The following is a 20,294-nucleotide window of genomic DNA, read 5'->3' as shown; positions in this document are numbered from 1 at the left end:
ACGGCTGGTTTCCCTCCCCGCATCCTGTCCCTCCTGGCCTTGCATGCTGTCCTTTTCCCAGGCACGACCCACTGCATCACCTCCTCAGCTGTTGGCCAACCATCCATCTCAGAGGCGGCTTCTTTGAACTGCTGGCGATGGGCTGTGGAGCCCCAGAGTGCACCTGTCGAGGGGCTGGCAGGATGTGGCTACTGACGGACACCGTTGGCCCTTATTTACTCGCTGGCCTCTGTGTGGGGAGGGCGATGGTGTCAGGCAGCAGTTGCCCCAGCCCTTGCCTTGCCCCATGGCAATGGCACCCCCCACCCTGCCTCGCCTCACCCCACAGAATGAGTCTCCTGCCTACTGCCCCACCTGGCAGAGACCTCCTGGAGCTCCCCCAACCCTCCCCACGAGAAACATTGAGGTGACCACACCCACCTTGGCCACACCCACCCAATCTTCCATGACCACCACAGCCACACCCACCCAGTGGGCCACGCCCACCTGGCACCCAGCAATAAGAGCCTTGGTGGAGCAGTGGGCTAATGCCTCCTTAAGAAACACCAGCTGCCTGCAATTAGTGCAAATTGCAGGCGCCCAAACCTCCCCAAACGTCGGCAGGTGTCCGTTCCTCCGCGCCCTGCCTGCCTGCTTCTTTCCGCTGTGGAAAGAAGCAGGCAGGCAGGGCGCGGAGGAACGGAGACCCGGCGACGTTTGGGGAGGTTTGGGGAGGCGCCCAAACCTCCCCAAACGTCGGCAGGTCTCCGTTCCTCCGCGCCCTGCCTGCCTGCTTCTTTCCGCTGTGGAAAGAAGCAGGCAGGCAGGGCGCAGAGGAACGGAGACCCGGCGACGTTTGGGGAGGTTTGGGGAGGCGCCCAAACCTCCCCAAACGTCGGCAGGTCTCCGTTCCTCCGCGCCCTGCCTGCCTGCTTCTTTCCGCTGCGGAAAGAAGCAGGCAGGCAGGGCGCGGAGGTCCGGAGACCTGCCGACGTTTGGGGAGGTTTGGGGAGGTGCGCGCGCACCTCCCCAAACCTCCCCAAACTTCGGCAGGTCTCCGGACGGCGGTGGCTTGGGAGAGGTGCGCGCGATCCCGGAAGCACCAAAGCCTCGGCCGCGCACAAGTCCTCGGTAAGTTTTTTTTGTTGACTGGAGTATAAGCCGAAGTGGAATTTTTCAGCCCAAAAAGTGGGCTGAAAAATTCGGCTTATACTCAAGTATATACGGTACATAGAATGAAGGCTACTGCTAAGCTTGTAAGCCGCCCTGAGTCTTCGGAGAAGGGCGGGATATAAATGGAATTAAAATAAAAAATAAATAAAAAATAAATAAGTGGGTTTTGGGTTGCAGTTTGGGCACTTGGTCTCTAAAAGGTTCGCCACCATTGGACTAGATATACCCTTCCAATCCTCTGCTACTAAGTTTGAGTTGAATGACAAGAGAGCGTATGATTATAATACAATTTGTATTTTGGTTATTTGTTTACATTTACTCTTTCAATCTTTGTAAGAATTATAATATGCTCATAACCTTCCCTTTAGCAACTCAAGATGATGTATATAGTACTCCGGTTTTCTATTTTTCCCTACAAAAAAAATCCCATATATACCCTTACTCAATTGCCAAACACTCTCCGAAAGTCACTATCAGCTCCAAAAATGTTCCAGCTTGCAGTTGTTTGCTTTTCTGTTCTTTCAATCTGGTCTGAGTACCCAACTCTCTCTTTGAAAAGAATACTCAAATGATGATGCAACACTGACAGGCCATGTTATCAACATTATGAATGTAGTATATGGCATCACTTTTGGAACTACACTTCTACACTCCTGGCTTAGTCACAAATACAAATTTAAGTCCATTTCTTGTTTGAAAGGCAGTAAAGGACTATTTATACTATTTTGTTTTTTGAGGAAGCTCCTCTTTTTCAACTGCATTATATTAATTTCAACAGGACATTACTGAAGTAGTCTGATAATTAACAACTGCTGGAAAAGAGAAATATAAGCTTACCTTTAGTTCTTCGAGCTTTTCTCTTATTTCAATAAAACCCAAGTGCAATTTTCCTCCAAAATGATCAGCAAGTCGCCGGTCATTGTCATGTAGGCCAAGATAGGCTGAGCATACTTCACAGACCCGTAGCTTTTGCTGCTGGAAACTGGAAGCAGGCATGGAATTCCGGTACACTTCCTAGAAGATGCATCAAAATATGTCTCTTAAGCTATGAACAACCTACATCCTTAATAAGTACAGAATCAACAATAGCTGATTGATTTAGCCCTTTGAATGTGTTATGTTTTTGTTTTCCTGATTAAAATAAAACAAACAGAAGGTATTGTAAGAGTAATAACTGATATCTGTAAATAAGCAAAATTCTTCAAAAAAGAAAAGTTCTTGTTCAGGACAGTACACTAAATATACTGTAAATTGAAGGGATTATAGCAGGCTATTCATCTGTACTATTTTCTCCCCCTCTCCCCTTTAAAAAATGTATTTCCCAATTGAAACAATATTTTGTGATGAATGAAAACCACTGAGTATGTTCCATCTTTTTACGAATCCTTCTGGTATCAAGGAATTTTGCTCAGGAATATAATTAGTGATAGTTTACCAGAATCAGATTAAGGAAATATTCTGACATGTAGAGGGATTCCTTTCTCTATGTGCTAGGCTTCATAAAGGGAAAGAAGTAGCACAAGTTCATTGTGCCTAATAAAAAACTGAGATAAGCCACAAATTTATTTATTTATTTATTTTATTACATTTATATACCGCCCTTTCCCGAAGGACTCAGGGCGGTTTACAGGGTAATTAAAAACCAAAATACAAAAGTTAAAAACAAGTTTAAAAAAAATTAAATTTATCCCTGTATAAGTAAAACCCCAGTTAAAAAGATTAATCCTCAGCCTGGGCCAGAGAGCTCGAAGAGCCAGGTCTTCAGGTCCCGGCGGAATGAACGGAGGTCGGGGGCAGTCCTCAGCTCCACTGGCAGCTGGTTCCAAAGGGCAGGCGCCCCCACTGAGAAGGCCCTATCCCTGGGTGTCGTCCGCCGGCAATCTCTTACCGGTGGCACCCTGAGAAGACCCTCCCTGTGGGAGCGCACTGGACGAAGGGAACTTGATGCCGGCAGCAGGTGTTCCCTCAGATATCCCGGACCCAAGCCATGTAGGGCTTTATAGGTCATCACCAGCACCTTGAATCTCACCCGGAGGGCAACCGGAAGCCAATGCAGCTCGCGGAGTAGAGGTGTTACATGGGAGTATCGGGAGACCCCCATCACAACTCGCGCGGCCGCATTCTGCACCAGCTAAAGCCTCCGAGTGGTCCTCAAGGGCAGCCCCATGTAGAGAGCGTTGCAGTAGTCCAAACGGGAGGTCACGAGCGCATGAGTGACTGTGCGTAGGGCATCTCGGTCCAGATAGGGTTGCAACTGGCGCACCAGGCGAACCTGGGCAAAAGCCCCCCTGGTCACGGCTCCTATATGGTCTTCAAAATTGAGTCGTGAATCCAGGAGGACGCCCAAGTTGCGAGCCCTATCAACGGGCGGTAACACCTCACCCCCCCATCGTTAGAGATGGAATAGTCTGGTTGACCCGAGATGCCGATATGCACAGCCACTCAGTCTTGGCGGGATTGAGATGAAGCCTGTTTCTCCCCATCCAGACCTGGACTGCCTCCAGGCACCGGGACATCACGGCGAGGGCATCGCTGGGTTGGTTCGGGGTGGAAAGAAAAAGTTGGGTATCATCAGCGTACTGATGATACCCCACCCCGAAACCACGAATGATCTCACCCAGCGGCTTCATATAGATGTTGAACAGGAGGGGCGAGAGAACCGACCCCTGAGGAACTCCACAAATGAGAGGCCTCGGGGCGGATCTCTGCCCTCCCGTCAACACCGACTGCGAGCGGCCCAGGAGGTAGGAGGAGAACCACCGTAAAACGGTGCCTCCCACTCCCAACCCCCTGAGACGCCTCAGTAGGATACCATGGTCAATGGTATCAAAAGCCGCTGAGAGATCTAATAGGACCAGGACAGAGGAGCAACCCCTGTCCCTAGCCCTCCATTCACCAGCGCGACCAATGCCGTCTCTGTGCTGTATCCGGGCCTGAAACCCGATTGGTACGGGTCCAGATAATCAGTTTCCTCCAGGAACAGAGGAAGCTGATGCGCCACCACACTCTCAACAACCTTCGCCAAAAAGGTTGTTAATAAAGTTAAACACTTGATGTGTGTGTGCATTTTGAGAACAAAGAATATAGTTTAAATATTCTTTGTTATCAACTTCTTCCAGGACTAACTGAAAGAATATACTTTTGTACACAATCAGATTACCTCTGCTTCTCTTTTCTTTGCTCTTGCTTTCTCTACTTCATCCATTACTTTCTGAGATTCTTCCACATTTCCATCAGCTCCAAGTTGTTCAACTTTAGCAAGCAGTTTTCCTATTTCCTCATTTAATTCATGGACTCGTTCAGCCTTTCAGAGAGAAAAGCAATATTTACACTTGCTAATATTACTAATAATCACTATTTAGAAGCCATATCAATATAAAGCAATGACACTGCAGGATGAAGTGCTTCTGTTCAGTTAGCCGTTCCCTTTTCCAGGGTACTCTGGCTTATTATGCTATGAATGCTCTATGCAGATTTTGAACAATAATAAATAGAAATGTTTATATATGTTGCTTATAGTACTTGAATATGAAAAAAGCAATATTTCAAAATTTACAATACTGAAAATGAATTAATATTAAATAAATTAACTGTGGCATGGGAATGTTTTCATTCCTGCTCATGTTATTTTTATAAACAAAAGCATCTTCATATCACTAAGACAAAGATGGGTAATTAGTGTCCTTCAAAAGTTCAAACTTCAACAGCCCCAGCCAAGCAAGTCAGTAGCCATGGACTGTGAGAGTTGTAATTTCAAGGCACTATAATGTTTATTCCTACAGACAGACAGGCAAAAAGAAGCTATATTCAACTGCCTCTTCTTATAGACAAGAAAAAAAATAATTTGGAATTTTGCATTCACTGCTACACACCAATATATCCCATTTTGAATTCAATTCAAAACCCCTTGTAATGCACAAATATGTACATGTAGGCATCTATACGTATGCATACACATACATAGTTTCACACAAAACTAAAAATCAAAACCAAGTCTTTGCTCAGCTATGAAAAATCTGTGCATCATTTTCTGCATATTGTCTTTTGTTACCCACTAATTTGATATAAAATGGGACTTCCAAAATTCTTCTATATAAATATAATGCTATATATAAAACCAAATTAGAAGTCCTTACGGAAAACCCTGTAATGAGTAAATATTAAGTACTTACTTTGGCTGCAACTTCAGCACTGATCTCTTCTTGAGTTTCAGCCAGTCTTTTCTTTGACACTTCAGTTTTCCTATCACAGTCAGCAATGAATGACTGCAGGTGATCCATTGCCTAACATATAAATCGGAAAAGTATCATACTGTACTGTAAATAAGCATTTTCCAGAATGCAAAAATTAACAGTAGAATTAAATTATACATATTAAATAATGTACAAATTACTGGTTTAATTATATTTAATACTTTTCTGGAAGATTGTAAAACAAATAAAATTGAGACCATAGTTACATGAATTCTTACGTTCAAGGTAATAACCACATCAACACTTGTATTTTCACAAATATTCGATCAAACAGATGAGAACAATCATTTTGAGGAGAGTTGTATATATCACATTTAGAACTGGCAAGTTAACAGAAATTAAAACAAAACAAAAATGGGAATGAAGATTTCACATTCTGAAGATTCAAGTTATTCAAATATCCTAAGAAATTAGCTATAATTGGATGGTTTCAGAATATCTACTGTAAAAATCCGAAGGCTCTGTATTCAACTGTTTCAACTCCCCTCCTCTCTCTGTGTGTCTATGTGTGTCTACATGTAAAATCTTTACTAAAATTATATGATGCCTGTCTTCCTGATAAAGGGACTCTGGACGGCTTTTTATTATAGAAAAGGTTTGTGATTTTTATTGTGTAATCTACTGGCCTTAGTGTGTGTTCCACTTTTTTCCCTAAGCTAGTTAGAAGAAGTAGGACACTGTAACTACCATGTCACACTAGGAAAATGCATGACTTCTTCAAGGCACTAAGATCATGTGCAAATCTGAAGCCCTTTACCACTTTAATTTCAAATGAAACACCTTTCTTACTTCAGCTTCAAATAATTGCATACTTTACTAATAACTGTCAGAAATTCTAAATTAATTCTATATTAAATATTCTACAATAATGCACAATTTGACCAGATGTTAGCACTATCAATTCTCTTTCCATTCTTTATAATACAAAGATAATTTCGTGATAGAACATACATCAAGTTCAAAAAAAAAGTCTTGCTCTTTTGATGCAATTTCATAATCTGCTCTTAACGCCAAATCATGCACCTTCAGACATTCTCCAAGATCCATCCTCTGAAACACAAGATAACACAAAAGGGCAATTTTACAAGGAAATACTAAATGGATACAAATTATATTCTTATTTCAATATTCAAAGGGTGTACCTATATATTTTAAATTACTACACAAATTTTGTTTAAAAGTGATCAGTCACATCATTAAAAGTCCCAAAGTCTCAGTGACACCGTACTGGAACAATAGATCAATACACTTAAATAAAAAATAAAGCAATCTTAGCAGAATTTCCTCCTCTTAGGAAGAAAGAGCTTTCCTTTCAGTTCTTGCATATTTTCCTTACAAGCTAGTATGCTTAACAAATCAAATTTGTTAAGGGAAACATACATAATGTCCATTGTATTACTTTTTTCAATTTCAGATATGGATTGCCATTGTGTTCTTCCTAGGGCTGAAACAGTGTGATTGGGTCTGTGAACTAGAACTCATGATCCTGGTGTTTTAATTGCTACACCAAACTGGTTCTCTATTGTATTACTTTAGGTCCAATTAAAAACTAGGTTTGAATATATGTCCTTTCATAAGAACAAATGGACTAGGATGGAGCTTGAGCCAGAAGGCTATTTGGTCTGGAGCATGATGGAAAGGATGTCTGTTTTTACTGTCTGTGATCATTATATGAGAGGGGCAACCATGTATGTTCTATTAATAGATAAATAATATTACAAAGGTTTACAGTTTAAAGTGGCTGGTACTATAACTTGGACAGGGGAGAAATGAAATGCAAATTTTATATTTTATAATATGATTTAAAACTTACGCATTTAGCTCTCATAAAAATCTGAAGCAATTATTTATTACATTTATATATCGCTTCTCTCAACAATAAGGTGATTTTGGGTGGCTATATACAGAAAACACCACAGATGAAACACACTGCATTTCTCTTCTCTCTTTCAAAACTCTCTTTAGCAACTAAGTTGCCTGATCCTTTTTCCACTGTAATTTATGCCTAGGGATTCCTAGTCATTCTGAATTGTTTATTGGGTTCCCCTTATTCCCCGTTGTCAGTTTCTTTCCTTCCTTGGCTTACTAAACAAAGCCACCAAAGCTTTCCCTACTTTTCTAGCTCTAATATGAGTAGGAGAATACAGAAACTACTATACTGGGCAGGTAAAGTGTAGACAAGAAAAAAGGTAAAGGAAGCAAAAGATCCAAGTCCAAACAGACAATTTAAAGTTATAAACCCTATTTTACCTGTAGGTCATTTGCAATAAGTTTTTGCACAAGAAATCTGCTTGATAATCTTTAGCACTGTCCATAATGAAAACATTATAATTAAATTCACTACTTTCATCAGCCAATTTACTATTAGTTATATGGATATCAAAAAGTGAGCGATCACTCCAATATATACAGATTTAAAAATGAAGAGTTTTGATATCAACTGCTTTAAAGAATGGATACTTTAGAAGTATCTTTATGATAAAATGATTTTATGTGAAAGACTACCTTCCGTATTTATGATTATCAGTAATATCGCATTAATACTCAAGTCCAATGAACAACTCTTTTATGAGAAATTAAGACTAGTAAAAGGGTAGAGAAAACTGTTTTGATTAATTGAGAGTCAATTTAGTGATTAACGTGTTGGACTAGGAAGTAGAGACCCGATTCCAGTCAATCTTCAGCCACAGAAGGTCACTAGGTGACTTTGGATCAGTCACTTTCAGTCCAATTTACCTTACTTGAGGTGGGGAAAAATAAGATGGAGGACATAACTTCAAATAATAATAGTAATGATGCATATTAAGTGTTTTTTATCTTTATTCATGTCAGAAGCATCTTCAAATTATGGACATATACAATTCAATACTAAGCAGCTAAAATAAGTGTAAATAGGTCATAGATATAGCACATATGAAAAGTATGTAAAATAAATAGGATTAAAACTAGATGACATTTGCCGAGTATTAGGCCACATCAACAGCATTTCCTATCACCAGCATGAGGTCTTCCTGTGTGCATGTTGAAGAACATCATATGCATACACCATAGCATATATGAGATGGACTGTTCTCCACATTCACAAAAAATATCTTCTATAGGGAAGTTCCATTTTCTTAAAATTGTCCTTTGATCTTCCTACCCTGGTACACAGTCTGTTTAGTGATTTCTATACAGGTCAAGGTTATTCTTGATCAGGAAGCAGATAGTCATGTGGTTATGCCCAGTTACTTGACAGCTCCTTTTCTATTGGTGCACTATTGGTTGCCTGGTACACTCTTCTCTATTTTTCTAAGTTTTTGCTTATCTTTCAGGCCTAATACATTTATTTTTTTTATCTCACCTTTTTTTGGTCAATTCAAGCAATGTACTTATTAATATTCTAAACTTCTAGTTTCCCCAACAATGGGTTGGGTTGAATGTAATGAGGGGTCTTTGGTGCTCTCTGAGCTTGTTTTTTTGCAGACATTTCATTACCCTAACTAGGTAACATCATCAGCGCTAGTAAGGAGTGCTGTTTGCTGTCAGTTTATATTCTGGGGTCTTGCCTCTCTGTGTGGGTGGGGGCAGTCTTAGGGATTCTTTGATTGGGCTGTTTACTAAAGGCTCTTTAGCAGTTTCTTGGTTGGAGTATTGCTTACTTGATTGTTGGTCTGAAGTTGACCTTGGAGTTAATCTATGCTGATCTGAGTGCTGAGTGGGAAGGTGCTGGAGTCTTTTTCACATTGGGGCTGGTTAATTGTCTCTTTTGCATAGTCTGTAGATGTTAATATCTTACGTGTCTATTGATGGCTGACTTGTCAGTGCCAGGCTTCTAGAAATTTCTTGGCATTTTTGGATTTGGACTGGTCTAGGATTGTCACATTTTCCCAATTGAAATTATGGTTAAATGTTGTGAAATTAAACAATTTTTATCATGCCTTTTGACTGCCAGTTGATGTTCATGGATGCATTCTGCCAGTCTTCTGCCTGCTTGTCCTACATAGTGGTTGTTGCAGTTCTTACACTGTATGTTGTAGGGTTGCTGGTTGAAGGAGGCTGCGTGGCTCATTGCGCAGATCACACTGCTGCCGCCACTCGTGGCATGCCATGTGCTCATTGTACAAACTGCGCCGTTGCCGCCATTAGCGGCAGGACACTGTGTGGCTTGTGTCACTGCTGCCGCTTGGGGTAAAGGCTACTGCTAAGCTTGTAAGCCGCCCTGAGTCTTCGGAGAAGGGCGGGATATAAATGGAATTTTAAAAAAAATAAAAAATAAAAGGCTGCAAGGCTCATCACGCCGATCCACCACTGCTCGCAGCAAGAGGCTGCAAGGCTCATCACATTGATCGAGACAAGCAGCAGCAGTGGTGCAAAGCAACACAACAAGCCATGCGGCCTCCTGCTTTGATGGCAACAGTGGCGCAATAGGTGCGATGAGCCACGTGGTGTGCAACCGCAGAACTCAGACAGCAGTGCAACAGGTGTTGGGGAATGGGAGGTCTGGCTGCGGCAGTCCCCCAAAAATAAGACCTGGTGCCTCTTTTAGAGGCAAAAAAATATATAAGACTAAGTCTTATTTTTGAGGAAACAGTCAAGAGACACAGGGGAGAAAACATCAGTCAGAGTTGAAGAAGCTTCTTGGATGAGAAGTAAAATGTCTTCAAAGAAAAACTAGCAAGTCCAGTTGCCGCTTGAAAAAGTGCCTTTGGGACAACCATGATCTGGATGACTGACAATCTCTATAGACATTTAGCTATGTACTTTAGGCTGAACACCCTTCGAATGGTACTGGAGCACGAGCAGATTTCCAGAAAAAATTGCAGACTTACAGGAACCATTTTGCTTCAGTTTCAGATGCAGACAACACAGAGTCATCCCCAACAGCCTGCTCCTGAGTTCAACAGTGAAGAGATACAGGGCAGAAAAGCTCATGCAGAAAGCACCGCTCCACAACACAGTTCTTTCAGCACTTCCAAGAGGGCTCCACACCCATTTGCACTACTCAGGTCACCCTGACAAATCCCCAGTGGCCTCAACAACTTTCTAAAAGAATGCAAATGACCAGCTCCCTGCAAGGAATATAAATACTTCCATTCTCCACCGTCCTGTCAGCACTGAAGAAGCTTCTTGGATGAGAAGCAAAATGTCTTCAAAGAAAAACAAGCCAGCCCAAATGCCTCTTGAAAAAGCACCTTTTGGACACTTCTGAAATCTTTCCAAGAAAACTTCAGGGAATTGTCCAGGAGTTAACACTGAGTCAGATGCATACCTCCCCCACCCCATAGATTAAATAAAATACACAATAATTTTTTTCACTGTTTTCTCTTCTCCTTGATGCCTGTATGACACAAAATATTTCTGCATTTATAACTTTTATTTCTATAGGTATAATTTTTGATGTACATTATAAGAAAATTCATGTCTTCCTAAACAAAAAACTAGTCCCAAATCTTTCCTAAAAATTGAACTGTAATTCTACCCTAACACAAAATGCAAATATCAGTTTAGTAGTTTAAACAGAAGTGGTAATGTGGTGTTTACTACCACCACAATAATACATACTAAACAAATTTATGAAATGCTATGCATTTGGTTTTAAATAAAGGATTCCTGGGACAATATATACCAGAGAATGTAGGATTTTCTAGCTATCATTCTTGGAAGATAAACAGAGACTTTCGATCTCTTCTTCAATGAAATTTGTTCAAGGACAGTACTCTTCCAGTATTAGAAATCATAAGAAATGAACAACAACACCAAAGAGGTTTCCAGAGAAATGATGGTGATAAAATGCCACATGTACAAATATTTCTCTCCCTCCCTTTTATGAATAAAAAGCAAGGATCATAGAAGTCCTTCATTTCAATGGCCCCAGAATTATCTTTTGTGGTAACTAAGCTTTTTAACCATTTTAAATCAATGAGAACAAGTTAACAATAATTAACATATTTCACTGACTTCAGCAGAACTGTAGCATTACCAATTTAATTTAAATTCAGTGTTCACTTTGTTCAGATCCAGTGTTGTGTTGTTAAGATCTGGAATGAAAAGACTTAGAGGTAAGTCCATTTACACTCTTGGAAATTCACTGTGTGCAATCAAGCCACTCATTCTCACAGATGAACCACCTTAGCAGGCTATTGCTATAGGAAGATTGTCACCCTAAAGCAGGCATATCATACTCGCGAGTCACGTGACGTTGTACGATATATTGTGACTTTTCCCCCATTGCCAGCAACGGGGTGGGTGCGGTTTCAGTATGGTGCATCTAGCCTGTGGGCCGGCAGTTTGACATGCCTGCCCTAAAGCCTTCCTGAGCTTTGCAGGATACTAATCTAATCAATTAATCAATAAAAACTTGAGGCTGGCAAAAAGTGATAAAGCAATAGAACCTTAAAGATGTTGAATGCAGTTTTAGTAAAAGCAGACAGTCATTAAAATTAGAGCCACAAGCAGCAAAAAAGCACAGGTTCTGGATGGCGTTTGGGAAAAAATTAAAGTTATATATTGGCAAAAACTGCCAAATGATTACTTGCAATTCAGATTCCACATAAATTTGGAGGGCTGTTAACTTATGGTTTAGCCATAAAAATTAGATTTATTTAAATTGTAGCATGTTTCACGGTGACAAACCTATTTTATTTTGCCTTAAATCTTTCTCTTTGTGCATTTTTGTATGCTAACTGGTTAAACAGAAGAGCCTTGGTGGAGCAGTGGGCTAATGCCTCCTTAAGTAACACCAGCTGCCTGCAATTAGTGCAGGTTCGCATCCCACCAGGCTCAAGGTTGACTCAGCCTTCCATCCTTCCAAGGTAGGTAAAATGAGGACCCAGATTGTTGGGGGCAATTAAGCTGACTTTGTAATAATGCCGCTGGGGGGGGCGCGAAAGCCCTAATAAGCAGGCATATACATAGAATGAAGGCTACTGCTAAGCTTGTAAGCCACCCTGAGTCTTCGGAGAAGGGCGGGATATAAATGGAATTTTTTTAAAAAAGGAAAATAATACATTAGCTTTACTGATTCCTTAGCAGTTAATTAACAAGTATCCAAAAGCATGAATTAAAATTTATTTTGTTATTTATTTTTCTACCTTGGGAGATATATAAAAATTTTATTCAGATATTTAGGATTTTTCTTAAACTGAATTCCTGTTTTTCAGTTCTGTATGTTATATCAGTTGACTTCTAAGACCAGCAAAAGCTAATTATAATCATGGCGATTATTCTATATCCCCAAGTTCAATTACACTGAAAATACTGAGGTAGACTTTTATAATAAAACTTGTCAAACAAGAACATTCCATATATCAATTGCAAAAATAAAATAGAGGCAGCCAAATAGCAATTTGAAGAACAAAACATTCCTTGGAACAATTTTATCAGGTGCCATTGATATCAAACTGTGTGAAATGTTTCTTACAAGTGATACCATGGGTAACTATTTTCAGTCAATGTCTTAATATGAAGTATTTAAATTATGAATGCAATAACCTTCTATGACACATGCAAAGTATTCCATTACTACTTGAATTCTACTGCTAATAAGGTCTGGTCAATTTTAAATCATTGGCTTGCATCGTGATAAACAATTTTATCCCAAATGTGAATTAATTATATTAAATTATTAAATATTATTAGTATTAATATAAACCCAAAGGGTATAGAGAATGAACAAATATGCAAACGGTGTAAAATTCTGGATATCTTCAATTATGAAGTTCAGAATTTAAATCTGTTTTATTCAAAGTCATGATGTTATCTAGCGGAAGAGAACAGAAGGGAATAATAGTACTTGATAAAATTGAAGAATATCTTTTGCAAAGGAAGTTGATAATTGAAAAATATGGACAAACAGAAAATAACAGTACATAAAAATACAGAAAAATATCTTTCAATGGAAGGTTAGCATGAAAAATACTTCACCAAACTAGAAACTGAGCTGAGGTTTCTAGTTTGGTGAAAAAGCAAATATATTGTATTTACCAGATTAACTGAATTCTGGACAACAGTTCACATAATTTTCTATAGTATTATTTAGAATTTATATTATTAGAGGAGTAAAAACTGCTATTTGTTCATGCATTCAGGTTTTATGTTTTTGTTAAATGCTTCATGATATACTTGTTTTTATTTCCAATTTCAGCATAAATATAATGCAACATACTGTATTTTATTAAGCAATCTGGATTCAAAGCAAAAACGTTATGCAGGACCTATGTTGATTCTCATGTCACACTTGTCACCATCTCTTTAAAAAAGCAGAGTCCTTTCCTGTGTTTGAGCAACAGCCATTACACTTTCTCAGAAAAATCTATTTTATATTTACTTTGCTGCTCATATGTCCAATATGTATCCATATTTGTGCCATAATCCCACTTTCCCCTTTTAATCCAGATTGCTACAAATCCCTATATCTAAATTTTATAATGTAAATACACAATCAAATGTAAAATGAGCTTGAGTACTTCTGCAGAGATATATATATCTTAACTTATAATTTAATATTTATGAATATAATATTTATGAATATAGAATACGCACTGTTCCTGAAAGGACATCATGAGGACAACAGTTGAGAAGATGACTTTTGCACACCCTGTCATCACTGAATTTAATTCGCTGACGTGTAGTATCCCCTGCAACATAGAAATATACATTTCCGATTAGAGAATCATATAATATTGTATAAACCATTCATACTTTTCATATGCTTTCTCTTTTGTTCAAAACAACATTCTACTTTTCACAAAAAGAAAAATATTAAGACTATATCATTTCAGGCTCTGCAATGGATACAAGTTTCTAAAATAATGTAAGAAAACTAAAAACTCTACACTGGGTGAAAATGCATTGCCTTTAAAGCAAATTTATGAAAGGCATAAATTAATACTCCCAGTAAAATTGATTATATTAGCATCAACAGCCTTCAAAACATTTATACCACATTTTCTGATGTTTACTGAATTCCCGCTGTCAGTTCTTCAAGATCTAATTTTTACTTCAGGCAAGGGCAACACATATTGAAGGTATGTATTTCAGTATGTGAAGTACTGTATCACTGGGAAAACAATGCCTGCAAAGAGCATTATTCAAGAGAGATGAAATCCTGTTTGATTATGACTTCTTAAAGGTAATTTGAAACTTTTACAAACTTTTACAAACCCGAAAGCATCAACTTGCTTACCACATATTTAAATTCAATTACAAGTTTAATCAGTCACATCTGTGAACAAGGTTGGAAGTTTTATCCAAATAATATGCAAAACACTGGCTGATTTATTGCAGATTTTTCACCCACGACAATTTGCAGCAGAATATTCACTGTGTCAGATTTGAAAAAGATAATTCCATAAAATGTATTTTCAGTCTAAAGATGCAGAATCAGATACAATCCTTATATTTCCAGGGTTTTTTAAAATGTATTTTAAATTATAATTATGTAAAATGAAAACCTACTGGTGAATTACTGAAGCAGAATATCACTGCTGGGAAAAAAACCAAGAGTTTTGAAACTTTATCCCAACTTTATTCATTCCAAAAAGGAAAACGGTTTAAAATAAAAAAATATATAGCCACTATCCTATTCTCATAAACCTGGAAGAATTTAAGCCTATACAACAATTCTACACTTCAAATTTCTAATCTAACCAAACTATTACGCAATTCCAGAATAACTACTTGCCCTAAAAAAGAACTGATGTAACATTTTCAGATGGGCTGTATTCTGCTCAAGTATTTGTATCTGATATCAATGTTTATCAAGTTTAGTCAAATAAGCAATTCACAAAGCTTCAGAGTAGTTCAACAATAGGTTTTCAGAAGCTGGGTTTTTAGATTTAGTAATTTTATACTAATGAAAATTTAGAATTGTCTTTAAAATCCACACCTACTACTGCAGAAAATGAGGAACTGGGATATTTTCCCACCAATTTTCCTCTCTTTTTAAAGACACAAATTGTTGGTTCCACATTAACACATCTGAAAAGTTAGCAATAACTCACGGCTCGGCGAATGCAGGGCCTTTCTGAGACTCCCTTGCAGAATGAAGTAGGCAGGCATAGATACATTGAACCTTTATAAATAAAACAAGGGGCTATATTGTTCAGTTTGTATATAATAAACTCTGCCAGCATTTTAATTACAGTGTCTACAAATACATTGTGAAGGTAAAGAGTAATAGGAAACCTGAAGTATTTATTTGTGCTGGTAGCAATGAGTCAGCTTTGTATTCAAGGGAGATTTTGTTAGGAAAAGCTACCTAAATTATAGCTGGAAAAATATTTTGATTACTAGGTACCTATGTTCTGTCCATCTTCTGCTTTAAGCAATCTAGGAATTTGCTTAAAAATGTATCCCAGTGCCTAGAATTTCAAATATATTTCCAGCCATGCTTCAAACACTTTACATTTTAAAAACCCATTCGTTTCCAGATAAAACTTATCTCAAAATGCAAAATCACTATTAAAATATATTTGCATGGATTAGCAATCTAACATTTTAAAATATAAATTTTGAAATACAGATTGTTCATCAATGTTCAATAACAATGGTGACTGAATGCAAAATGGGAAACAGCTTTTTCTTTTTACTGTACATTCTATGTGATCAGGGAAATTTATTCTTGCAATTGTCATAATGAATGTATACGAACAAGTTTAGTGTTCTTTAGAAACAGTAACTTCCTTTAAAAAATGTCTGGCCCAAACCATATTTCACTACTTCATAAATATGGAAGCAATTATATATTTGCATCTCATTTTTTAAAAAAATCCCATGAAGTCAATTGCTATATTATCTTTTAATTTACAACATAATCTCCTGAGAATAACAATTAGCTCTCTAAAAGATGTTCTCCACCAAATGATAATTTAGTGGAATTTGGAAATACTAATCAAATTTCATGTCTTTTACTAATAAATATAAGAATATATTATCTACCCACAATATATACATTTAACTACATATTCTTCTAGATAGAAAAAAGTGTGCATATTTTTTCAGCTAATGTTCTATTGTTGTAAGCATTCAATTATTTGAATACATTAGGATACATTTCTCATTATTTTGATAATTAGTTTCATATAAACCATGATTTTCCTCCCATCTCACCTACTATAATTACCCCAGGAATGTTATTGATATTCCTACTATTACTGAAATCTTCTTTAGCTTATACAGATTCTAATTTTATGCTATCAAGAAAATAGTTAGGATGATGCCAAAAATTAACATGTCAAAATGCATCAACACGAATCAATCTACATGTATATTGTAACATTTTAATCTGGTAACCCTATTACAGATAGTGTCAGAAGCATGTCCACAGAGATTGAGGTTTCTATGTTAGTGGAGCAGCAATAATCTAAAGAATAAGAGCTGAGAAAGAGGAAAATCCTATATTTTTCACTCCGATAGCTGACTAGATTACTGCTTCCCTACCTTTGAAAAAGCAAACATGACTATATGTGTGTGTATTTGTGTATCAATCAAATAGCCTTTAATTCTGTTTGTTGTAACTATACTTAAATGATTACTTGCAAAACCAATTATACAAATCCCTCAAATTCCTACTTCAACAGAAGCTATGTTTCAAAAGAGTAGTACATCAAATATTAAAGACAAAAGCATCAATTGTTTAAAAATAAATGCCCAATTACATATGTGATCTTTTTACATCTGATTAACAAGAATATTTTTCTGTTAGCATAATTGTGCATGCATCACTGTGCACAGAATAACAAGTAGGCAGAATCAGTCTATTCATGTAATAGAAAGATTACACTTGGCATTTACACTAAGAAAGTCTTATGCAGATATTAAAACTTGTTTAGCCACTTTGAATACTTTTATTACAAAGCTATGCTAATTATTAAATATTATTAAAGAAATAATCATTCAAAAACACTTTTCGTAATTGATTATACCAACACTGCATTTAAAAAGCCATCCTTTCAACACAAACAATTTCTATTTTCTTTCTTTAAACCAAGGATAAAAATAAAAGACAAGATACAGTACATATTTCACTAGATTACTGTTACTTGAAGATCTAGGAAATTGCTATGCTAAAAAATAAATACAAATAAAAGCATGTTTTAAAAAACTCCACAACAAAGGATTATCTGATCTTCCTTTTCTAGTTATTTTTTAACAATGTGTATTCTAGCAATTACCTTCATTTAAACAAATCTCATTATAGATAGCAACATTATCATAAATATTTGTATTAGTCATTAGAAATGCATATGTGGAAATATATGTATACAAGTATGTTTACTGCTTTTAAATCTTTTTTGTTTTTGAAAGATTACTTTCATACTTTTCTGAAAATATGATTCTGCTAATGCAAAACATAACCACTCACATCTGTTCATAAACAGCAGTTTTAGACTGATAAACAAATCTAGACAGTTTTCTCCTAGCCACAATTTGGTAAATTACGTTTTCTACAGCAAATTATATTTTCTATGGCAAACCCTCACTATATACGGCATTTGCTTTTAGTAAATCTTTTTTTTTAAAAAAATAACAATATATTTTTCTGTAAATTTTGTTCTACAATATACTGTATAGAAATTATATCTGCATTTATTATGTAACCATTCCTAAAGTCATTCTCCACTCTGTTTTTTTTGTCAATTATAAATCAGTTGCAAAAAACGTTTTTGGATTAACAAGTGGTGGAGGCTCAACTACATACATTCTTGTAAAATACTTTTACCTACAGTAATTTTAGTCTGGTTTTTGTCTGGACAGGAGGAATGTGATCCTGGAACACAACCCACTGAAAGAGATGCTGCCTGATTTGGTAGGATTCTATTATTTCTGTAGTTTTTAGTAAAATCTCAAGTCATCTACAGTAGTGGCCAAAATTGTGGAAACCTTTTGGGAAAAGTGTATTTTTGAGGTTTGATGGCTAATAACACCACTTTTTTTGGAGTAGTACCATAAAATTATATATCAATGGAAAGATAATTTAATCAAGAATGTAATGCAATAACTTTTATGAAGGATTTGCTATTAGAATAGCAGTTATAAAGAAAAGTGAAACACGTAGAAAAACAAGATGTACAAAAATTTTCACCATAGAAAAAACAAGATATACAAAAATTATCATCATAGAAACAATGATATATATATATATAAATTATCACCTTGTCAGTTACTACTTAGTTGGGTAACCTTTAGCATGAATTACGGCCTTACAACATCTTCCCATGAAGTGAACCCTAACCCATTAATCACACAAATTCTGCCCACACCTTTTGATGTCATACAACCCCAGATCATAACACTGACTGTGTGTTTCACAGTACATGTAATACAATCAGGATGCAAATCATCTCCAATTCTTCTCCTTACCTATTTTATGCCATCACTAAGAAACAGGGAGATCTTGGTCTCATCACTCCAAATAACACTGTCCCATTGTTTCTCTGTCCAGGTAACATGGGTTTTACTCCAGTTTAGTCTTTTCAACCTTTGAGAGACAAAAGTTGCTTTTTTCCATGGAATTCTAGATTTTAGGCCAAATTCCTGCAGTCTGCACCGAACAGTCCTTGCACTCAACTTCACATTGCATTGCGCCATTTCATCTTGTATACACTCAGATGATTTTCTTCTGTCACGTAGGCACAGTCTCTTAATTCTTCTATCATCACTTGCTGTTGTGCACCTTTTCCTGCCTTTACCAGTGTGGTTTTGTAGTGACTGAGTCTCCTTATGCCTCTTCAAAAACTTAGAAATGCCACCTTTGGTTAAGTTTCTACCAATTTTTCTTCTAATTTCTTTATAACTGTAGGCTTGTTTACTTAATACTATTTTACATTGCTTTCTGGAGAACCAGTCAACTCTTTGCACCATTACTTTAATTTTATTCCGTTTTACAAACTCACTAAATAAAAGAACTCCAAAAAAACCAACCAACTTGATAGCGATCACATAACACATTGACAAATGTCCTCCTCTCAGCTTCAATACATGACATCAATAACTGAATCCTACTGTGATCTGATTGGCTCATTGCCAAAACAAGGTGACATCTGATTGGCTCTCTAAACACTCATGCTCATTGGCTGCAATCAGATGAACGAAAGCTACCTGATATCAACCTAAGCAAATTGTGCTTCTTTTTTCTGGTTATCTGGCTATAACGTTTCATAGAATACAGATAATTGAACAAACTGTGTTTGCATTACATTCTTGATTAAATTATCTTTCCATTGATATATACAGGTGAAACTCAAAAAATTAGAATATCATGCAAAAGTTCATTTATTTCAGTAATGCAACTTAAAAGGGGAAACTAATATATGAGATAGACTCATTACATGCAAAGTAAGATAGTTCAAGCCATGATTTCTCGTAATTGTGATGATTATGGCTTACAGCTCATGAAAACCCCAAATCCACAATCTCAGAAAATTAGAATATTGTGAAAAGGTGCAATATTCTAGGCTCAAAGTGTCCCATTCTAATCAGCTAATTAAGCCATAACACCTGCAAAGGGTTCCTGAGCCTTTAAATGGTCTCTCAGTCTGGTTCAGTAGGAATCACAATCATGGGGACGACTACTGACCTGACAGTTGTGCAGAAAAGCATCACTAACACCCTCCATAAGGAGGGAAAGCCTCAAAAGGTAATTGCAAAAGAAGTTGGATGTTCCCAAAGTGTTGTATCAAAGCACATTAATAGAAAGTTATGTGGAAGGGAAAAGTGTGGAAGAAAAAGGTGCACAAGCAGCAGGGATGACCGCAGCCTGGAGAGGAAAAGGCCATTCAAAAGTGTTGGGGACTTTCACAAGAAGTGGACTGACTGAGGCTGGAGTCAGTGCATCAAGAGCCACCACACACAGACAGATCCTGGACATGGGCTTCAAATGTCGTATTCCTCTTGTCAAGCCGCTCC

The 20,294-nt window shown here is 37.3% G+C and overlaps 1 protein-coding gene across 5 annotated transcripts in view; it reads right to left on the bottom strand.

Moving 5' to 3' along the window:
• The window catches only part of LOC308669648 (putative RNA-binding protein Luc7-like 2), a 56,542-nt gene that overhangs the window by 8,937 nt on the left and 27,311 nt on the right, over positions 1 to 20,294 (bottom strand). For 2 of the 5 annotated variants that reach the window (XM_081330480.1, XM_081330476.1), the window contains 5 exons: positions 13,929 to 14,023; positions 6,357 to 6,455; positions 5,325 to 5,435; positions 4,313 to 4,456; positions 1,990 to 2,166 (listed from right to left, as the gene is read on the bottom strand). In XM_081330480.1, coding sequence (XP_081186606.1) covers positions 1,990 to 2,166; positions 4,313 to 4,456; positions 5,325 to 5,435; positions 6,357 to 6,455; positions 13,929 to 14,023 — 626 coding nt within the window. The other 3 variants (XM_081330477.1, XM_081330478.1, XM_081330479.1) reach the window with 3 other exon arrangements.

The sequence above is a fragment of the Vipera berus genome, assembly GCF_964194415.1.
Source record: "Vipera berus genome assembly, chromosome: 6".
Classification (NCBI taxonomy): domain Eukaryota; kingdom Metazoa; phylum Chordata; class Lepidosauria; order Squamata; family Viperidae; genus Vipera; species Vipera berus.
Note: the sequence above shows the minus strand (reverse complement) of the source record. Positions and strands in the feature narration are given on the sequence as shown.